This window comes from Lissotriton vulgaris, chromosome 8 (genome assembly GCF_964263255.1).
Source record: "Lissotriton vulgaris chromosome 8, aLisVul1.2, whole genome shotgun sequence".
Lineage (NCBI taxonomy): Eukaryota > Metazoa > Chordata > Amphibia > Caudata > Salamandridae > Lissotriton > Lissotriton vulgaris.
In genome coordinates, this window is record NC_141696.1 from 1,463,108,837 (window position 1) to 1,463,131,915 (window position 23,079).

Below are 23,079 nucleotides of genomic sequence, written 5' to 3' on the forward strand. Positions count from 1 at the left end.
GGGTCCCCAAAGCACCCCTTCTCCTTTGTGAATGTGGGCGCAAACATTTTTTAAGTGCAGGCAATAGTCCCATGGACCACTGCCTACTATTAAAAAAAAGAAAAGGAAACTTTTCATTTTTTCTTTTTTAAATGCATCCTGTTTTTCTACTGATCAAAATTCGAATAGCAGCGGGAAACTCATTTATGACCTATTTTAGCGCTCTGGTACTTCAGTGGGTTTCTATAAAACACATAAACAGAATGGAGCACCGTAGAAATATTGTTCCATAATAGTGCTATCTAATGAAAAAACACCCCTGAAGAATACAGAGCTATGAAACAACACTCCTTAATTTATTGCATCCAGACAAGGCTGAGAGATTGATATCTTGGCAGTGTGGCCTCAGACTATTGTGAAGGAGATTAAAGTCCTCATCATGGTTAACTGCTGAAAGAAAGACACATTTATGACATTATTGGAATCATTACCCATAGGGGGCCATCCTTGTTGCTGGAAAGCATTTGGAGTGATCACAAAGTCTGTGAAGATGTTAAAGAAAGAGTTGTTGCTGAGTTGTTGTCTGTTTTTTATCTGTGTAAATTCACATAGCATGCCCACTCTCTGCACAGCTGTGCACAGTGACTGCATGATGTCCCAGGGTGTATTTGTGTGCACTAGCTTGTGTCTTCAGCCTTGTAAAGTCACTCTGAGCTGGGCTCTAAAACCCAGAGTCATCTATGATGGGTTCAAATGATATTAGAGTTAATAAGAGCAGCTCTCCTTCTGATAATAATCAAGGGCCAGATGTAGGTAAATCTCATTTACCAATTCATTAATACCGAATTTTACCGATTCGGTATTTATGAATCTGTAAATGAGATGAAGGTAAAAATTCTGTATTTTTTACCGAATCGGTAAGATTCGGTATTTACCGAATCAGTAAAAATACAGAATTGCAAAGGGGGACAGGGTGTCACTTTGACACCCTGTTGCACCCCTGTAACTGGCTTTTGCGCCATGTGACACACATACTTGCCCTTAGGGCATGTCTGTGTGCCACATGGCACAGGTGTACAAGCACAGATGTGCATGTACACAAGAATTCGTAATTTACCATGCAATTGTATTGCATGGTAAATACCAAATTCTAAAGGCCCTGTAGCACTGTTAGAAGTGCTACCTACATCACAAAATACATTTTCGGTATTTTTACCGAATGGTAAATTTACCGAATCGGTAAAATGTACAGAATCGGTAAATTTACTGATTCTGCAATTTTACCGATTCGGTAAAATTACCGATTCGGTAAAATTACCGAAAATGTACGTTTTTTTGGCCCCTACATCTCCATAGCCCTTTACCGGTCGGAAACGGCCTAAAATCAGTATTTTCGGCCGTTTCCGACCGGTGAAGGGCTACCTACATCTGGCCCCAAGTGCCTTACATCTCTGCTCCTGGGGATACCCAGGCTGACCCAGACACTTCTCTTGAAGACACTCAGGCTCACACCCAGCCCCAAACACAGCCCTGCTCCAGGCAGCCCCCAGCCTCATCTACTCATAGCCTTAAAAATACCAGGGTTAACCGAAGCTTAGATGATAATTGTAGGAAAACTTAAGTAGAGAGCCTATGTTTATATTGCTTTGCACACCAAAAACATTTCTTATTGTTATAACCTATCATCACTTTGAGCTATCTTTCTGCTTTACTCGTGATGCCCAGAGCTCTGACCTTGATGCTACTCGAAGCTTTGGTCTTGATAGGAGCAGAGAGTTACTCAGAGTTCAGCTGTGGATAACACAGACTCACATCATAATATCTAGACCTCTCCGCCATTCTCCCCAGACCAGCAGGGCAGAGAGATGCCGGTGCCAGCTCAGTACAGTTTGATGTTCTATGCCACCCCATACCTCTAAGCTTAGCCAAACATGCACAGATACTGTGTAGGGAAGAGCAGCAATCACAGGGCAGAGCCATCACCATGCACAGTCCTGGCCATCCTCTAGCCTGGGCTCGTACTTGTGAATCCCAGAGCATCTCTGAGTCGGTAGCATATCACCTACCATGGGAGCAGCTGAACTATGTCCTTGACCAACTATATGACACCCACCTCACCTGTCACAAACCTTAGGATTGCTGGTGTTATAAATGTGCATTTATTTGTTCATGCAAATTGTTTAATCTTTTATGCAACTTTGTGAGGCACCTACTCTTGACTTGTACTATCTATTTTACATATTACCTGCTGGCGGTCGCCAGTTGGTAGTTATAGTTAGGACCAGGTTTCCATAGGAAAAGCTTTTTTTTGTTTTGCCAATAACTTTCGGGCCGTTTGACAAAGGCTTGTGAAATTTTCAAAACTTATGTGCCACTCACTTCAGCTGCTGTCTTGAAAACTTCAGGCTGATCCGTCAAGTAGAGGAAAGGGGGGTCCCAAACCGCTTTTTTCTCCATGATAATTTCCATATAAAGCTTTAGACATGGCTACAGCCCGAACTTCTGAATTGAATTACACCAAATGTTTGAGAAAGTCAGCTCTTGGCCCAGAAAGCGACCTTTTTGTTGAATGCTGTGAATCTGTTCAGTAGTTGCAGATACATTTAAAGAAATTCACAATTGTATGTCTAGGGATGCAAAGGATCTGAGAACCATCCCGATCTTGAGCCTGAGATCTGATTGACTGCAAACAGTTCAAACCAGGAAGTGTTGGCTACCATCTTGTGACTCTGTTGAATTGAGTCCAAGAAAAAAATATTTTAAAAAAATATAAGGGAGCAGGGTTGAAACACCCTGCCCCCATGGCCTCTGGGGTGGTACCAGAGGGCTCCCCCCTCTGCCCCTCTCCCACCCGGGCCAAAAAGCATTTTGAAAAAAATAATTTGTCAGGAGTCGCACTGAATCCGCGACTCACGCCAAAAATGAAAAAACTAAAACAAAGTGCAGGCTCCTGTGCTTCCTTTAATTTTGGTCCCCAGGTGGGCAGGTTCGGGGGGGATTATTAAAATATAGGAGGGGGCGCGCAGGGCCCCTCTCTTCAAGCTGTTCAAAGCCCTAGGTCCCGCCACCTTCCCGAGGCAGTTATATAATTATATGTGGGGCCTTAAGGCTCTCCCGCTGCCCCAGGGATTCCACCTCCCCGGGGCACAAATGTTATATGAAAATAATGTGGGGGAGGCCCTTGGCCTGCCGCGCAGCCCTGGGGACTGCCACCTCCACGGGGCACTTTTATTCTATAAAAATAAATCAGGGGAGGGCCTAAGGCCACCCCTGCTGCCCTGGGGACCACCACGTTCCCGGGGCACTTTACATTAGGAATGTGGAGGGGGGGGCGCCTGGCCTCCCCACAGTCCGGGTACCGCCACCTCGCCCGGGCACAAATAGAATAATTAAGGGGGTCTGTTGCAGACCACCTCTTCCCCAGGGCTTAATTAAGAAAGGAGAGGGGCCATGCGCCTCCGCTCCCGGAGCCGTAGATGGCCCTGGGGAACACCACCCCCCAGGGCCAGCTCCGGCAATGTCCTGGGATGCCCACGACCGGGACATTGCAGTTTGCTATGACATGGCGGGGGCACTGCTTCTGCCATCCCACAGTAAATAGTGCTCTCCACATTGAGTAAGCAAGGGTATTTTGTTCTTGCTTGCTCAAAGAGGAGCACACTTTGCTTTTACACACAGGGAGCTGCATGCCAGCGGCTCCATGTGAGTAAAAGCAATGCCGGCTCCCGTAGGAGGCGGAGAGCCAGCAGGCTTCCACCACGGCTCCCAAAAAGTGACTTGTCTCCGGGGATGGGGTCTCCGGGGCTGAAAATGGCCTGGAAGGGGGCTGCTCTGCCCCTGTGTGTTAAAAAGAAAAGAAAAAGCAGGCCTGGTGCAGGTGGTTGGCGTCCCAGGGGCCGAAATCTACCTGGGGAGGTGGGGCCTGCGTGGACCCACTTACTTAAAAACAAATATATGTATATAAAAGCCTGGCCCTGGGATATGGGTTTCCCAGGCACGAAATTGGCCTCAAGAGGAGGGCCGAGCAGAACCCATCCCTTTAAAAAAAAAAAGAAAAAAGAAAAGGGGCCTGCCGCCGGGGCCAAAATAGGCCCAGGATGGGGGGGGGGCCATGCGGCTCCTCTTTTAAAAAAAAAGATTAAAGGCCCGGCCCCAGGGGATGCCATCAGTGATGTCACTGACCATGTCAGGAGTGATGTAATATGTGAGGTCATAAGCAGTGCATTGCGGGGGCATGAGTGAAATTTGACTAGCTATAAAGTCCCAGGAATCTTTGCTTTTTTAGTGAACATAGATATACACATACAGTAACATTTGTAATTGTGGTCACATACTACTTATTCTTTATTCAATTCACAAACTTTATGCTTTTCAAAGTCATTTATCTCTTTTTTTCCGAACAAAATATCAGAGTCAAGTTATTGATTTATTTGATTTTTTGTTGCTTCTAAAAGTGTGCTGATTTTGGGAGGCACCGCGGGCCTGCTTCATTTAGATGTGCATTCTTTTCGGTTAGTGCTTGCATTGTTGTGATTCTACTTTGCAGAATTACATTTGTTGAATATTTAATGCAGACATTGCATGTGTGAATGTGGAGGTTCTGCCAGTAAGATGCAATGTCCACATGCATTAATTTAGAAGTGGAGGTTCATGGATGAGTCCACCGGTAAACATGTTTGTGAACACCCACACCCTTGAAGGAGCCTTCACCAACAACTCAATCAAATATACTCCTGTCAAGTTCAAAAGCGAGTAAGTTTCTGGGATGGATTGGGGACGGAGAGCACACATATTTAATGGGAAATTTGGGAAAGTGTTTCCCCAAAAGCAAAAAGGTTCCATGCGCTAGTTTTTTTTTGTACAAAGAAATTTCTATCTGATGGAAGCTCTGCATAAGTAAATGCATGAATGTTACACAATGCAAGATGCTATCTGTTTGCAGATAGACAGATTTAAACATAAACATGTTTGTATGAAATCTCATAGTCTCAGGGATAATCGTGCAATATTGAGATGAGATAGGAAAGGCTGCAGTTGTTCTCCAAACACCTGGGCACTGGGTGCTCGACCCCTCTCCTTGACTCTATGGGTTGCTTCGCGCAGTCAAGGCCCGGTTCAGTGTAGGAGGTGTGAGGGTGAAGTCCAGTTACAGAAAAGACACTTGTCGCAGTTACCAGAAAGGTGAGATGTCTATCGAGAGGTATTTTCTGTGAAAGGACAGCACTTTAATTATCCCTAAAAATATGTACACATATGTAGAGTTAAAAAAGTTAACAAGCATTGAAAATCAACAAATTGTGTAATGCAACACCATGGCACTATTGATGCATTTGCAGCTTTGTGCATCCTCCTACACAGAATATATACTCTATGCATTCAGCAACTGATTGTGATCACTGTGTTGTTCAATAAAAGAAGAGAACAAGGTGTAATCCTATCCTCCCACTGTCGCCGAGAGACTCTGAAACCAGTGTCCATCGTTGCTAACCAGTTGTGAACCAACGCTTGTAAAGCCACAGAATGCAAAGGGTACAGCCCGCAAGGGACCCAAACAGAACCCACACAAAGCAAAATCAAGTGTCTCAGTGTCCATAGTCAAATGTTGTGGCAGTGGAAAAATAGGGTTACTCCTTTTGTATGGCTAGGGTTTGCCAGTTCTTAGGAAAATGGGTGTTGCGTGACTTGGAGGGCAATAGTGGCAAGTCCAGGAGTCAGATCTTGCTACTGAAAGTGGACAGACGGGAGTCCGACCCACGTCGTCTAACGAGGTGTGTGTCAGCAGGCACAAGGACAGACACCCGACTATGCAGAACCTTTTCGAGAGATCTGGTTCTGGCTAGGGCACAGGGCAAGAGGGTCTGCACGACAAGGCAGGGTCAGGAGACGTCTAAGTGTGGGTCTGTAGTTTGCTCTTACTTATGAGGGAATTACTCCATGCATGCTAGCCTGAGGCTGGTGGGAACCAGGTACCGTCAAGTGAGGGGTTGCACAAAGATGACAACAAGCACAAACAAAATATTGTCACTGTTAGGGATTGTGCTCACTAATCACTTGTTAGGGTATCTTGTCTCTGATCTGGCCTCTGGTGGGGGCACTATAGAACTATCAATTCTCTGTGTCTTTATCTGTGGACACTTTAGGATTGCTGGGTCAGGTGCTCCACACATGCCTGCACAGTCAACATCCAATCAGTGCCAGCGCATCTTGAGAGTTTGAAGCCAGGCTGGGAGAGAGATTTTATTCACAAAGGGTTTTCTGGCTAGAGCGGGCACATTGAGGACTGAAGTCCACGCTTCACCGGGCAGGTCCAATCACAAGGGACCGGCTCTGATGGAAACCTCAGACAGGACCTAGAATAAAGGAAGCTGACAAATGAAGAAGAGGTGAGGGCTGGAGCGGTCCTCAGTGTTTTAAATGCAAGCAGCCGTCCTTCATTCTGCACTCACCACCCTCTACTAAAAGGATTTTAGCAATATCCTAGGGAACCACCAATGAGAGGTACTCAAGGGGATTGCTGCCAGTCTTCCAAGCACATGAGTTCCAGAGCTCGTGGTCATTATTGCACAACGATGTGCATAGTGTTCATTATCATGAGCATCTATTCTTTAAGGGATAAAGTACCCCCCTGCATTATATTATAAGGATATCGCAAGTCACAGAGGAGGTTTGTGACCATATAGAGGACGAAGGCCAAATTCCTTTATGAAGTCAAGGTGACTTGAAGTGTCCTTCTAACGGAGTATTTAACTTCTTATAATACCTGTTGACACCATCACCCTTTCCACTCTTTCAATCTTTGACATCTTGCTCCTTGAAAGATATAGTAGTTGCACCCATAAAAAATTAAACACATCAAGATTAATAAAACAAAAAAGCTGTTAGTAGTTTGCTCAGTTTAATTTAAAGTGGCTGTAGCGCAGAATAAGTCGCAAGAGGCAGGAAATCTCTCCTTTGAGCTGATAAATGTTCATTTGCTTCCTGACTAGCCTTTCATCTTGGCTGCTGGCTCTGGCCGTATTCATTATGAGGTATTAGAACATTGGAATGTTGGGAGCTCCATTGATGACAATGGAGTGCTCTGGGCTTATAATGGCTGGTATAAGCCCGGAGCTCCAACATTCCAATGCTTCTTTGTTCACAGCTCTGGCTGTGAACAAAGGCTTCAGGGAGCCTGAGGGGATTCCAATCCCCTCACGCTCCCAAAAGGCTTTGTTTTTTTCGTTGGAACTTTCTGTCCTCTAGTGACAGAATGTTCTAATTGCATTATAGCCCTTCGTTGCTGGGCTATGCCGGCTATTAAAGTCCCTGTCCCTTGTTAAAGGCCCTCACCTTCGGTTCGGGCCTTTAAGGCTGGAGAGGGCCTTTTATAGCCGGTATAGCTCTCTACGGTGGGCTATAAGGCTATAATAACTCAAGTGTAATAACTTATTACAGTTGAGGAGCTTAGTCATTTTCTTATTACAGGTTACCGTCTTTAGAAACTGAGCTCATAGTGAATTGCACATCAAGCTCAAAGATGGACCCTATACTCATTCATGGTTTGGTTCCCTCTTAGCCCATAATATTTTCTCCATCGTTAGATCTTCTCTCTTTTCAGGCATTCCAGAACCAGACCTGAAAGCTAGCACCATCATTACTTTACTAAACAAACAGTATAGACACCGCCAAGACAGCTAATTACTGCCTTATTATGATTCACACTGCTATTCCCAAAATAATCACAACTAAAGTGGCAAAACAACACACCTATCTGTTGTTTTGTGTTTTGCTAATAACTTTGGAGCTGTTTGATGAATTTTCACAAAACTACCCAAATTAAAAAAATTATCCACTTCAGGTCCTTTCTGGAAAGTTTGGACAGATAAAAAGGGAAGGTCCGAAACGCAGTGTCCCTATGTAAATTCCATAAAATTAGACAATGGTACAGAAAAAAACAGCTGAAGAGAATTACACCAAATTTGGCAGAAATACCTGGTATTTCCTTGCATCAGGACAATTTGTTTGGGAAGATTATCTGATAGATTCCAAGGAGATGCCGATAAAAACAACAAAGGACAATCGTTTTTTATTTTTTTATTTCAAAATATTTTATTGAAAATAAATTTTACATATACAAAAACAAACAGTTTGTCTTATTTCTTGGCAGTTTCGACAAATGTGTACTGTTGGCTTAGTGGAGCCCGAGAGAGAAGAAAAGAAGATAGAAGAAGAGGAGGGGGGGGGGGGGTTGGTGGGTGCTTACCGCCTCAGGTGGGCGTCAAGGGCTTCCCACATGTCTTCCCTGGCAGTACTTTGGATTCAAGCTGGGGTGCTAGGAAGGCCAGGGCTATACCTTCTAGGCCACTTTGTGTATCTGGCAGCCTGTGATCGTGTCTATGAGGTTGTAGACTTTGTTCCAGAACGTTTTGACTTTGGTACAGTCATATAGCATGTGAGGTAGGTCTCCCCTTGCTTTATGGCAATTCCAGCAGGTGCCGCTTTCGCTCGCCCCCACTGTTTCTAGCTTCGCTGCTGTCCAGTGTAGCCTGTGTAATATCCAGTATTTTGTTTGTGCTAGTTGTGGGGTTACTTTGTTTTTGGACGCCGATGAATCGTTTTTTCAATACATACCAAAGGTACCAGAGGGTCTAAGGTAGGTGTGCCCATATACAAGAAACCAAACCGGGACTCACCCCTACAACCAAGTAATGACATAGAGAGCTCTCCGTGGATGAGGACAAGTACCCATCAGTCACCATTCGGATCCGCCCTTCATCATTTGGGAATTTTATCCGAACCACCCGTCAGAGATTTAACGATACTCTCTTAGGAGGTCAACCCGGTGGTAGGGGGTAGCCTCGCTAGAATAAGAGGACGAACGTGTGGTGTACCACTTGATGTTAGTAAGTGGTAAACAAAATGGGACTGGGGTGTGTAGTGCACAAAAAGATGTGAAGGAACAAAAAAACCAAAAGAAGTGGGTTTAAAATTGGTTAGGGCTAAGCACTCAACAAAGATTTTATTCCAATCGTGCTCACCGTACCAATGTTAAAAACAATACGCCTGCTCACTGACCAATGATGTGGACAGCCTCAGGGCAGTGTGGTCTACTAGTTTCAGCAATTTAGCGACTGATTTTGTCAATTGCTTTCATCAGGACCGAAAATCAAAACAAGCTACTACACCATGTGAAAGAAACAAGTAGGTAAAACAAGTAACACCCAGAAGAACACACAACAAGTGCAAACAGTCACCTGGATGTTCAGGGTGTCCTTACAGTCTGTACACACTAGACATGTAAGGTAAGATGGCCTCACCCCACCTGGCTGTGGCTCAGGGGAAGAATGAAGCACCGCTCTAACCGTCGGTACTCCTGGCCGGCGTCCTGGCCATCGTTTTTTCAATAACCTAAGTAAAAGACAGTCACAGGCCAGGGAGCTGCACGTGGGCATTGTATGACATAGATTGATAGGTCCAGTTCTGGAAACTGTGGGGGCAGGAGCAGCATCCCATGAAGCCAGGCATGTCAAGCATAAGCAAGAGACAAGAGCTGGGACCAAAGCTAGAGCTTTGCCAGAAATGACAACTCCACATTTTGAAAAGACTCTGGTTATGAGAGGAGAGGGAAAATCATGCAAACACCATCTGTGATGTACAAAATGTATCCAACGCCTCGCACAGATTAGAATGACTAAAGTGAAGCAAGCATGCTGAGTAAATAGGTGGCTAAGCCTAACCCTAGCTGCACAAGTACCCTGTGCTCCTAATGCACTTCTCTACTGTTCCATGCAGACAGGAATGCCTTGGAAGCTCATGGATGTTTGAGAATGTATGATAAATGAAACAAGCTGTTAAACTGAAATAGAATGCCTTAGGGGTCCTGTCAAGTGTGTTGGATGCCCAAATATACTTAGTGGAGTGTGGCCCTGTGGATAGGAAGCAAAAGTTTAGAATACTTCTTTCAGTCCCAACTCATGGTGAGAGTGATGCTGGCAACACGTCCAGCAGGTTCAGTCAGATATGAGAAGAGTTTGGGAACAGGGACACAAATCTTACCGCAAGCTTGATACAAAGTCTTAGGAACCTAGGGTTGCGTATGATGTTTTACCTGTAGCTATAAATAGAAGAAAAACGTTACTTACCTGTAACAAGGAGTTTTCAGCTTTTTCTGTTATAGATTCACATGCAGTACACTCTCCTGTCTTCTAGGGTGGGTTCAGAATAGTACAAATGGCTTTTCATACGTTGTATGGAAAATTTTGTGATTTCACTTTACTTTGCCTTGTATGGGCCCGATTCACAGAACGGATTTAAGACTCAATCCTAAACTTACTACTATTTTGGTATTCACAGAATGCACTTACTCATTTTGGCATTCACAGAATGAACTTACTACTTTTGGTATTCACAGAAGTTAGGATTTTGTCTTAAGTCTGTCTTAAGTCAGTCTTAAGTTTGTCTTAAGTTTGTCTTACGTTTGTCCTAAGACAAACTTAAGACAAAATCCTATCTTCTGTGACTACCAAAAGTAGTAAGTTCATTCTGTGAATGCCAAAAGTAGTAAGTGCATTCTGTGAATACCAAAATAGTAGTAAGTTTGGGATTGAGTCTTAAGTTCATTCTGTGAATCGGGCCCCTAATGTTTGCTAACACCACTGACCTGCTTGCGCTTTTGTTGTAGGTAAAGAAATGGCCCGGGGTTTGTGGCAAGCCTGTGCAGCATGCTGAGGAGACGGAACCTTCTCACCACCCTCTTCATCGCCTTGCCCTGGGCCCTGCTGCTGACCGTGTGGCATCAGTACCCAACCACGCGCTATCTCCATTTCCTGAGAAGTAAGACACTTTTGAAAAGTCACTTTGTGCATAACTTTCCGTTGTTTTTTTAAACTGTATCCCCCTCACCTTCACTCTACTTTATGATCCCTAACCCCACATGTCAAATCACTATGTTGCCTATCAATCAATCAATCATGATTTATAAAGCACGGCTAATCACCCGATGCGGTACCCAGGAGCTTGCAGGTTCCGGAGGCTGATTCCCACAGCCAGGCTTTGAGGGCCCTTCGGAATTCCAAAATACCACAAGAGAGCTAACCTGCTCAGTGATTACTCAATTTACATAGCTATATAGAAACAGTCCTAGTGCTGCAACTGTCATAGGCAGGGCCACTGGAATTATGTGGAATGGGAGGTCCAAATCATGCAGCAGGGGTTACTGAATTATGCTGCAAAATTAAGAAAAATTATGTGACATAACAGCACATCATGCGATGGAATTATCTCATTACTTTTTTTGCACATGTTAACACTATCTGGGCACAGGTTTCACCTGTCTCTAGTTTGACACTCAAATACAGCAAATAGAAACAGAAAGAGGATCAGTTGCGAAGGGACTTTCACTGCACAGCAACAGATGTTGCTGCCTTTTTAGTAACATTTAATCCGTTTGAGCTAGAGACAATTTTTTTTCACTAAAATCTGCTGATGATGGAGTATGTGCTGCATGATATTGTAAATAATGTATGCATTCCAATGTTACATTTTGGCAGGTTTGACCTTCCGAAATTTAGTGAAGGTTGCATTCGATCATTATTGGATGCGTTAAATACCTTCAAACTCGTAATTCCGACCCATGTGTCAACAGAGGACTAAGCCTAGGTCCGAATTAACCGACCCACTCATAACCTATATATCCAGCTGTAGACGCTAATTAGAAGCAGATTATAAACAAGGTGTTTCAAGGCAAAACAGGTCAAAATAAGTTCCCTAATCCTTCCACATGCTAGTTTTTTAATGCTCCTAGCTTTCTGTTTTTACTGATAGAGACAGAAAACCCTCTATTTTCCTGTCTGTATTTATTTTTAAATATGGAAATATACTGATTAGAGGTCTTATCGGTGATGCTCACTACTGTCAGTAATGACTGGCAGGTCAGTAGCTGTGCAGATTGACAGGTAGGAGAATTAAAAAAAGAAAAAAAGATTCCCTATTGAAGCCTAAATAACTGCAGCTGTAGGGCGGTTTAACCTATTCTACAATGCAAATGTTTTCAGGTGACTGTACTGTATGGTAAACAGCTAAACCCCGCGGACATTAATACATGAGTGCACATTGATCAGTTAAATAAATGTGGATATAAAGCCATTGCACCTTCATTTTTAAGCTAAAGAAAAAATTATTATGGATAAATACAAATAAAATGAGCAAATGATGCATATGGATAAATACACCCAGAAATGTCAAAAAAATAAATACGATAAAATTGGAATCCCTAACTATATTCAACATCGACTGATTAGTATGTGCATCTTGATAAAAATGGAAAAGGAGTTTTGGAATTACTTCTATCATCATTATGCAATGTGAGATAAAAAAAAAAGAAAAAAGATAATGCAGGACTGCCTCACTGGAGCTCCTGCCCTGTAAGACATTTGTGATTGCTGATTTGTTTGAGTTTGGCCGGACACTCTCTGTGTTCATTAAATCAATAGATTTTCTGTACTCCAACGGCTACTCACCGGGGAAGGATCACGCTGTGATATAAACCAGTGTTCTGGTATTAAGACCTTCGCCGCTGGGCTAATTCCCCCGCGGCACTGGGGGAAGGGAGGGGGCGCGCGCAGCGCCACGGTGCTTGTGACGAGCTCGGTTCGTCACGCTGCACGGTGGCGCTGTGCTCATGACGAGCTGAGCTCGTCATGACCACGCACGTTTGTATAGAACGCTCAGCACCGCGGGGGAATTAGCTCTGCATGTGAGTGCCGCGCGTGTCATGACGGGCTGAGTTTGTCATGAGCACAGAAGGAGTTAATTCTTTATTGCAGAGTTGCATCAAGCAGAGCACTCACCGCATGCTGCACTTCAATAAAACATTTCTTCTTTTACCTCTTCAGAAGAGCACAGCAGTTTAATTAATGGTTTCCTGGAACATGGCAGAGATGCACCCTTGGAATTGTCCCTGTCAGAACAGGCTTTTAAACCTTAAGTCTTTTGAAGAGATAACTGTATACAAATCAGCAACCAATTGTGGCCTGCCCTGAAAAATGCTAATAAAAGGAAAACGTGTGTCAGACCCCGTTCGGGGGAGGGTGTAGGAATGGGGTGCTCCAGTTTAGTTCACTAAGATTTTTGAGCTTTTGGCTTCCCAGTTTTTTTGCCTTTACTGTGGGTAAGTTTCACTACTTGAGACACTCGAGGTAACTTTAGGGTAGTTTGACTGAGCCTGTTTACCCCCCTGTGTCCTCCTTTTATGATAAGGCCACTTGGGTCCACCTAGAATATGGGGCAATGGGTTGGTTTCACATGAAAACATGCGCACACGTGTGTCGGCTGTGAGACTACTGTTGTGCGCAGCTCAGTAATTGCACACATGTAACCTGGCACAGAAGGGACTGGGCAAAAACTGGTACTAACCTGGGGAAGGTCTTATAATATTACAGATAATTAAACCGGCTTCTTGTTCAGACCGTGATAAGTCCTGGTCGCTGGGATAAATGCAGTGTTGCGTCAACCCTTCTCTAACTGAAGCAATTTGCAGGTTTACATTGTCTCTGGTTACGTGTTCCATGAAAATGACAACTGCTACCTGTTACCTTCCTGGTTTTGTGGATCTTATTCCCAGGACCTGTTTAGATTTACTTATTTTGGGTTTGAAGGCAACTATAATAATTCACTGGGATTTTCCTTCAATCCATTCTGCCACAAGTGAGAGTGACCAGTACTTATGAGCTGGAAACAATTACATAGGAATATAGCCTTGAAAAAAATCCTAAAAGGACGAAACAAGTGTCGGTAGAGATAATCCATGATGAAACAACAGCACTACATCTACAAACCGTCACCACAACAACTATACTTGTGAAACAATGAAACAAACAGCAATGCACATACATACTGACACTTGACATCGTCCTACCTATTTGGCAGCGAACAGCACTATTCACCTGCATTTTCGAGCGTAGGAGCTTTTCCATTAGGCCAGCACAGCGCGTGGAATTAGCAGCGCGTTTTTAACCGAGTGCCCGTTTTTTCTTAAAATATATTGCTTTATTTAATTAATTGTTGTACCCTTGTTTAGATAATAATTTTGAGAGTAGCACTTACTTGCATTTTAAATTGGGCCCCTCACCGCGCTTTTCGCGGGTCTTTAGTCTTGTAATTTGCATCGCCGCCATCTTGGGGGTAGTTTAGGGACTCTGTACAGGCGCCACTTCCGCGAGCGCTCTAGTTGGAGACACAGGAGGCGAGGCCCCTACTTAAGACGAGTGGAGCAGGCAGCTCACTCCTTGACATCGTCCTACCTATTTGGCAGCGGACAGCACTATTCACCTGCATTTTCGAGCGTAGGAGCTTTTCCATTAGGCCAGCACAGCGCGTGGAATTAGCAGCGCGTTTTTAACCGAGTGCCCGTTTTTTCTTAAAATATATTGCTTTATTTAATTAATTGTTGTACCCTTGTTTAGATAATAATTTTGAGAGTAGCACTTACTTGCATTTTAAATTGGGCCCCTCACCGCGCTTTTCGCGGGTCTTTAGTCTTGTAATTTGCATCGCCCCCATCTTGAGGGTAGTTTAGGGACTCTGTACAGGCGCCACTTCCGCGAGTGCTCTAGTTGGAGACACAGGAGGCGAGGCCCCTACTTAAAGCTACCATGAAGACGCGCAGCGGTGACGCGCAGCGGAAGCTCCGTCACAGCGCCGGAGTCACGCCAGAGTCCAGCCCGTCTGTGCCCGTCCGGGCCCAGATGAGCTTAGGGCCTGATACTCTGTCGAAACCTATTCCCATGAGGCGCGCTTATGAGCGCGACAAACTCATGGCTCTTCGGCACTTATTGTCTTATAGCGATGATCCTTCTATTCAATGCCCTTCTCCCCCTTCAGTTGGGGGGGCAAAGAGGAATCACTCCGCTATTAAAGGGAAGAACGACCTGGTTGTAGGTCTACTGAATTGTAGATCCCTCCCACGTCATTCGACAGAAGTCAATCTACTCATCCAAGATTCTGCTCTAGATCTTTTGTTTCTAACGGAAACTTGGTTAACTCCTAGTTCCGATGCGGACATTGTGGAAGCTCTTCCGCCGGGCTACCTTATCTGTCAGGTGGATAGACCAGAGGGGCGAGGGGGCGGCCTTGCTATCGTATACAGGAGCCTGTTTGTTTGCAGGGCACAGAATGGCCAACTTTCGGACTGTGAGAGCTGCCACTTCGCTCTCAGGATATCCCCGACAGTGTCAATATCAGGTTTGTTGATCTATCGGCCTCCGGGCGCACTGGGTAATTTTGTGAGTTCCCTTGTAGAATCAGTGACGATCCTGGCCGCATCTACGGCCAATTTCATGGTGTTGGGTGATCTAAATCTTCACTTCAACGAGCCCACTGACCAAACGGCTCTGGACCTCCAGAGCGATTTAAAAGAGTGTGAGTTGGACCTAATTAATTCCGGGCCCACTCACGAAAAGGGACACCTACTCGACCCGATGTTTCCGAACATTCCCCGCTTTACAGCTAGGCTGGCCCTTCCCCTTCCATGGTCAGACCATTTTCTGGTATCAGCACTTTGGCAAATTGACCTACCACCTACAAGTACCAAACAGGCCTTCCTAGTGGATAGAGCCTGGTCCAGATTATCGGTCGATAACTGGACCTCTAAACTGGTAGACATGCCCCCTCTTTCTGAGTCGGACCCAGTTAAGGCCGATGACAATATCAACAACTGGTTATCCGCTTCTTTGGACGCTCTGATCCCTAAAAAGAGAGTTCAAAAGAGGGAGAAACGAGTTGGCTCGGCTCCATGGTACTCCGTAGAACTTCGTACCCTTAGGAAGGGATGTAAAAGGATGGAGAGGCTATGGAGGAAGAACTGGGAAGTTTCTAGAAGAGAAGAATATCGTGCTGCAATGAGGGGCTATAAGTCCGCCCTGCGACGTGCGAAAGCCCTATTCTTTGAAGACCGCATCAAATCTGCCTCTAGTTCTTCTAGGGAGAGTTTCAAAGTGGTTAAAGAACTGCTTAAAGTTCCGGAGCCGGCTGTCATGCATGACAAACAAAAAAGCACGGAACTAGCTGAATTCTTCCACACAAAAATCGAGAAGATCCTAAACTCCTTGCCCCAGCCCAGGCTATCTCAGGACAATGGCAAGCAGGTCGTGGGAATCCAGGCCAGAGAGACCGCTTTTGATCTTGACACCTTTGGCCCAGTATCAGTGAGCGACGTCGCCAAAACCTTATCGTCGATTAAAAGTGGTTCCCCCATGGACCCTGTTCCCATGAAGTTTCTCAAACAGGTAACAGCGTCCATTGCAGCTCCCGTGACAGACCTAATGAACGCCTCTTTTATCCAGGGTGTGGTGCCACCCACTTGGAAAATGGCTGTTGTTAAGGCTCTTTTAAAAAAAAACAATTTGGACCCCACTGACCTGTCGAACTTTAGGCCCATCTCGTTGCTGCCGAGCCTCGGCAAAATTGCTGAACGGTTGGTCAACAAGCAGCTGTCTGCCTTTTTGGAGTCGAATGGACTCCTTCGGCCATCATAAACTGGATTCCGCCCAGGTCAGGGCACCGACACGGCCCTCTTGGCGGTCGTTGATGAAGCGAGACGTATTCTGGACTCAGGAGGGTCAGTGGCAGTGATCCTCCTGGACCTCAGCGCGGCGTTTGACACAGTGAGCCATCAGGTGTTGATTCGACGGCTGGCTGAGGTAGGGGTGTCTGGGGTGGCCCTGCAGTGGCTGAGATCTTAGCTCTCGGATCGCACTTACCAGGTTTGGGAGGGCTCTGAGAGATCCAAATCTATTCCCCTCCAGTGTGGAGTGCCACAGGGCTCGTTGCTGAGCCCTACATTATTCAATGTTTACATGGCCCCCCTGGAGGACGTAGTAGCCCCATATGACATCAAAATCGTCAGCTACGCTGACGACACGCAGCTACGCTGACGACACGCAGCTAGTGGTTTCCTTATCCCATCTGGCCGACAATCCGGACACCTTGAACTCCTGCCTGGCAGATGTTCACACTTGGATGGGAGAATCCTCCCTCAAGTTAAACGGCTCAAAGACGGAAATACTGCTGCTGGGGAGTAAAACTACCCTTCTCCCTTCGCTCAGCTGGCCGGGATGCATGGGTGATCCCCCGGCCCCCAAAGAAGCGATCAAGAGCCTTGGAGTCTGGCTAGAACCAGACTTGTCATTTCGCACTCAAGCGAAGAAAACAGCAGGAGTGTGTTATGCCCTGCTTAGGTCGGCTCGGAAAATCTTCCCTCTCCTACCGCTAACATCGAGGAAGCTGCTGATTCAGGGTCTTATAACTTCTAGACTCGATTATAGCAAAGCCATTTTTTGGGTGCCCCTGAATCGACCTTCAAGACCCTTCAACAGGTCCAAAATGCAGCGGCAAGGCTGCTTATGGACATTCCAAGGACACAATCAGCGAAACCGGCATTGAAGGCGCTACATTGGCTCCCTGTGCGGGAGAGAGTGACCTTTAAGGCACTTTGTACTGCCCATAAAATCCTCGCAGGTAAAGGCCCCCTCATTCTAAAAAACCTAGTTACTCCATACAAAGCAAGCAGAACGTTGCGTTCAGAGAGGAAACATCTCTTGCTAGTTCCTAGAGTGAAAAAGGCCCGCACGGGCGGGAGAAGATTTTCATTTAACACAGCAAAGCTTTGGAACTCGCTTCCTCTAAAACTACGTGCTGAGCCATGCACACTGCGTTTCCGCAAAGGTCTTAAAACCTTTTTGTTTCCTGTATAATGCGTCAATTCTGCCCCCATTACCATCGGATGTTGTCTGGAAAGCGCCGGGATGCCCAAGGGTAGCTGCGCGCTATATAAGATTTTAAATAATAATAATAATAATAATAATAATACTGCATCAACATATATATAATTGAGTGACTAATTTATCGTGGAATGAAGAGTGATGATATGATGTACAACCTTTTTGGGACACTGATTTCAAGTAAAAATAAAAAACACCACCGCATACCTGAATGACTGAAGTTGATTCATGTAATAGTAACTTCATACAATTTAAACAATGTAAATGTAATTAAATCTATGATATACTAATGGACATGCACAACTAATTTGCATTATCAAAATCGTAGCTATTTACATGTGAGGGGTGCTCTTCTATTTTGTATTTTCGGTTAAAGCCCTGATAAGGTGTTACATTGATAAAGTGTAACCTGTGATTATTTTGATTAATATGGTGACTAGCTGACAAAGGTTGTAGGCCTGCCTTATATAATGTGACCCCCTCCCCCCCTTATATTGTTATAACGCATCTGGTATAGATGTGCATCATTGTGGTATGGGTTCAGGAGCCACTAGGTGTGAAATTCGATACGAGAGTGTCACCAAAATGTACTTCCATCTACCTGAATGTGTATATGTGTAATTTAATATGTATTATTTAGTGGTGTGTGTGTGTGTGTATGTGTGTAGTAAAAGTATGTTTCCTTTTTCAAAGAAAACACACTGACTAGGCCCTAATTTATTGAGTGCTATTGTAGAAGGCCAGCAGGTTTGCTAGCCCACACCACCTCCCCTTAGTGGACTTGGATTTCTCTGCTACACTACCTCAAGAGAGTTAAGTGCTTCATTGGGGTATATGGTTTCCAGTAATAAGACAATCGCAGACCTATTACTTGTAAAGAACACACATCCTTCGCAACTAATAATCCAATTTCTTACACCGAGGAATCAGGATCAGCAAGTGGAGTTAGCCAGGATACAAGTGAAGGAGAACTACTTTGTTGCAACACACACGTCAACCAGACTGAAGCCTTTATGTGCTTTAAACCCTCAGGCATGTGATTGACATTTTTGGAGCTGGAGGAGCAAGGAGCAGCCGCTAGAAACCCAGGAGTGCAACGTAAGGCAGTTCCAGGTGAGTGAAATTCACAGCCCTGTGGAGCTTTCCGACACTCTGGAACTGCAGAACCACCCAAGGCAGTGCCGTTCTTAGAAGTCTAGGTTGCCAAGATGCAGTGGTTGCAAGAGTATATCCCTTCCGAGGCCCTAGGCTTGTCAGAAAAGGCCAGAAAAATTGATAAACAAATCTAAACACATGGATTGAAGAGGCAGGAACCCAAGAACACTCTCTAGCAGAATAGCTCTTCCAGTGAACAAAGAACTGTAAACAGTATCTAAAAATCTGAGATTTCACTAATACCATATTCTGGTTTTCAATCTACCATAACAGGTGGAAGAGGAGAAATGTGATAAAAAAGATTAGGCACAAAAGGCTTCATCTGGGAGACATAAAAAGTAGGGTGAATCTTCCAAGAGTTAGGAAAAAAGAGCCTAAATGCAATGAGATTGATTTGGTTGGTTATTGTAAAGCGACCCAAACATCAAGGATGAAACCGGACTGACAGTTTTCAAGTGGGCAAGAACCTGGAAGACAGCCAAATCTTCTTTCCTACCTTAAAGTTTGAGTTTTTTCTTCTTAATCTATCTGTTCTACCCTTATAGCAGTTTTGGAAAATCTAAAAAATCCGGGCAATCACTTTTCTTCCAGAGTGAAGTCTCTCTAGGAAATCAGCAGCAGCAGGCACAAGAAGAGTGGATAAGAGAGAAAATGGAAAGAAATGAAGATGGAGACACTGGATACAATAGAATGGAGAAACCTTGGTAGCAAAGTGAAAAGTGTTGTTCTACGAGAACTGTGCTAAGGGTAAGAATTGTGCCCAGTTTCTTTGAGTGGCATTGCAGAAACATCTGAGACACTGCTCAAGGCTCTGCTTTGCTCTCTCAGCCTGTCCATTGCATTGCAGATGGTAATCTGAGGACAGAGCTTGATGGATATAAAGGGTAAAGAAAATTGAGCGCTTTAAGCTAGAAATTTGCAGAGAACCCTGTCTGAGATTGTATGTAAGGTATCCCGTGCAGGTGGAATATATCAGCCAGGAATATCCTGGCTATCATACTGGCAGATGGAATCCTCTGGAACAAAGAAAAGTAGGCTATTTTGGACAAGAGGTCTACTATGAGCATGATCATAGTGTTCAGAGCGACCGCTGAGCCTGTCACAAGGCTAGGTCGCCTCCATGCACTGCTGCCTGCCTGCTGCAAGCCTCCCGCTGTTGCCGCTTCCTGCCTGCTGATTTCGGACGACCCAGCCGCCGCTGATCCGCCCACCTCGAGACTCTTCCCGCCGCTGCCTCCCTGCGGCCCGCCCCCCGCCAGCACATTCGCAGCCACCCAGCTGCTCCTCCCTCCTGGCTCCTTACTTATGATGCCCTCAGAGCGACCGCGCAGCGGACGCGCGCAGCGGGCGTGCCGATTGTGCGCGAAGGCCCGCCAAAGGCAAGCCCGTCTACGCCCGTCCGCGCCTGGACAGCGCCAGGACCCCTGGCCCCCGACGACGCCAGACCACACGACAGACCTACGACCCCGCCACCCTCCACCCACTCAACGCCGGCCCAAACCCCGCCTGCTACTGAGCCACCCCGAAACGCTCCCATGGACCCTTCACCTGCCAAGCCTGCAAATTCACCTGCCTCTGGACCTGCACCGCACCCGACAAGCCGAGCAGCAACAACAACCACCTCAAGTGCATCCTGCTCAACACCCGCTCCGCCCACAGACACGCCGTCGAACTCTCGAACCTGCTCGGCACAACGTCACCTGACGTCGCCTTCCTCACAGAAACGTGGATGAATGCCTCCTCAGCGCCTGACATCGCCATAGCCATCCCGGACGGATACAAGATCACCCGAAAGGACCGCGTCAACCAGACTGGAGGAATTTGCAAAAACAACAGGTGATGGACCGAATGTGGATCAATGTCACACATTCAACCCATTCAACCCAGTCAAACGATGGATTAGGACCCAGATCTTTTGACTGGGTTGAATGTGTGACATTGATCCTCATTCGGTCCATCACCTGTTGTTTTTGCAATTCCGCTATAAGTGTACTGGGGATGCCCAGACATGGGTCCCAGGCACTCCACACCACTGGAGTCAAGCTAGCCGGGCTGATGAGAGGTGTTACCTCGAAACCGGTCCGGTCCTCGGATGCTTGATTCCGTTCTGGGAAGGACATGGCTTTTGTAGTTCGGACTGGACTGTTCCCATGGGGCACAGGGTCAGAGCTGATTTGCATATAGCCATTGTCTAACCCAGGGTGGTGTGGAGTGCAAAAAAACGATGGATTAGGACCCAGATCTTTTGACTGGGTTGAATGTGTGACATTGATCCTCATTCGGTCCATCACCTGTTGTTTTTGCAATTCCGCTATAAGTGTACTGGGGATGCCCAGACGTGGGTCCCAGGCACTCCACACCACTGGAGTCAAGCTAGCCGGGCTGATGAGAGGTGTTACCTCGAAACCGGTCCGGTCCTCGGATGATGGATTCCGTTCTGGGAAGGACATGGCTTTTGTAGTTCGGACTGGACTGTTCCCATGGGGCACAGGGTCAGAGCTGATTTGCATATCGCCATTGTCTAACCCAGGGTGGTGTGGAGTGCAAAAAAACGATGGATTAGGACCCAGATCTTTTGACTGGGTTGAATGTGTGACATTGATCCTCATTCGGTCCATCACCTGTTGTTTTTGCAATTCCGCTATAAGTGTACTGGGGATGCCCAGACGTGGGTCCCAGGCACTCCACACCACTGGAGTCAAGCTAGCCGGGCTGATGAGAGGTGTTACCTCGAAACCGGTCCGGTCCTCGGATGCTTGATTCCGTTCTGGGAAGGACATGGCTTTTGTAGTTCGGACTGGACTGTTCCCATGGGGCACAGGGTCAGAGCTGATTTGCATATCGCCATTGTCTAACCCAGGGTGGTGTGGAGTGCAAAAAAACGATGGATTAGGACCCAGATCTTTTGACTGGGTTGAATGTGTGACATTGATCCTCATTCGGTCCATCACCTGTTGTTTTTGCAAAACCAGACTGGAGGAGGCATTGCCATCATACACAAGAACACCATCCGCATCACGACCAACCCCGACGACACCTTCACCGCCGCCGAACACCTCCACTTCCAGTTACACACCGACCCCACGACCACCCTCAGAGGCACCCACATCTACAGACCCCCGGGACCACGCACCCAATTCAGTGAAGACATCGCTGACTTCATCAGCCCTCACGCCCTCCCCTCCGCCGACTACATCCTCCTAGGTGACCTCTACTTCCACCTGGAGAACAACAAGGACCGCAACGCCGCCACCCTGCTGGATAACCTCGCTAACCTCGGACTCAAGCAACTGGTGAACACCCCCACCCACTACGCCGGCCACACGCTTGACCCCGTCTTCTCCTCCAGCAAGCACATCTCCTTCAGCCACTCCACCGGACTCCATTGGACTGACCACAGCTGCATCCACTTCAGCTTCAGAAAAACCACGACCCACCACCACCCGCAACAGGGTCCTCGCAGGAGCTGGAACAACATCACCACTGAGCAGCTCACCACCTCCCTCCTCCAGAACCCTCCCGCCAGCACAACAGACCCCAACGAAGCAGCCAGCAACCTCACACAGTGGCTCAACAACTGCGCAGATGACCTCGCACCACTAAAGGAACCTCCCAGCAGACCCGGCAGCAAGAAAGCCCCCTGGTTCACCGACGAACTCAAGACCTCCAAGAAGAACTGCAGCACCCTCGAGAAAGCCTGGCGCCACGACCAGACCACGGACAACATGACGGCCCTCAAGCACGCCACCCGCAAGCACCACCAGCTGATCCGCACCACCAAGAAGACAGCATTCAAAGAACGACTGGACAACAGCGCCCACAACAGCAAGGAACTCTTCAGCATCGTCAAAGAGTTCTCCAACCCCAGCGCCGGAAACAACGACATCACTCCCTCACAAGACCTCTGCGACTCATTCGCCTCGTTCTTCCACCGCAAGATCGCTGATATACACAACAGCTTTGGCGCACCAACCACGCACCCAACCACCGAACCAATGCCCCCCACACCACCCTCTGCGCCTGGACCCCGATCAGCACCGAAGACACCACCCGCACGATGAACACCATCCACTCCGGATCACCAACCGACCCCTGCCCCCACCACGTCTTCAACAAGGCCGACTCCATCATCGCACCCCAAATCCGGGACATCATCAACACCTCCTTCAACACCGCCACCTTCCCGGAG

The 23,079-nt window shown here is 46.5% G+C and overlaps 1 protein-coding gene across 1 annotated transcript in view; it reads left to right on the forward strand.

The window, feature by feature from the left end:
- Positions 1–23,079, forward strand: part of LOC147698928 (galactosylgalactosylxylosylprotein 3-beta-glucuronosyltransferase 1-like) — a 430,388-nt gene that overhangs the window by 270,319 nt on the left and 136,990 nt on the right. Inside the window, exon 2 of the mRNA XM_086933531.1 lies at positions 10,640–10,791. Within this exon, the coding sequence (XP_086789657.1) occupies positions 10,680–10,791 (112 nt within the window). The 5' untranslated portion in view covers positions 10,640–10,679. The remainder of the gene's footprint in view (positions 1–10,639; positions 10,792–23,079) is intronic.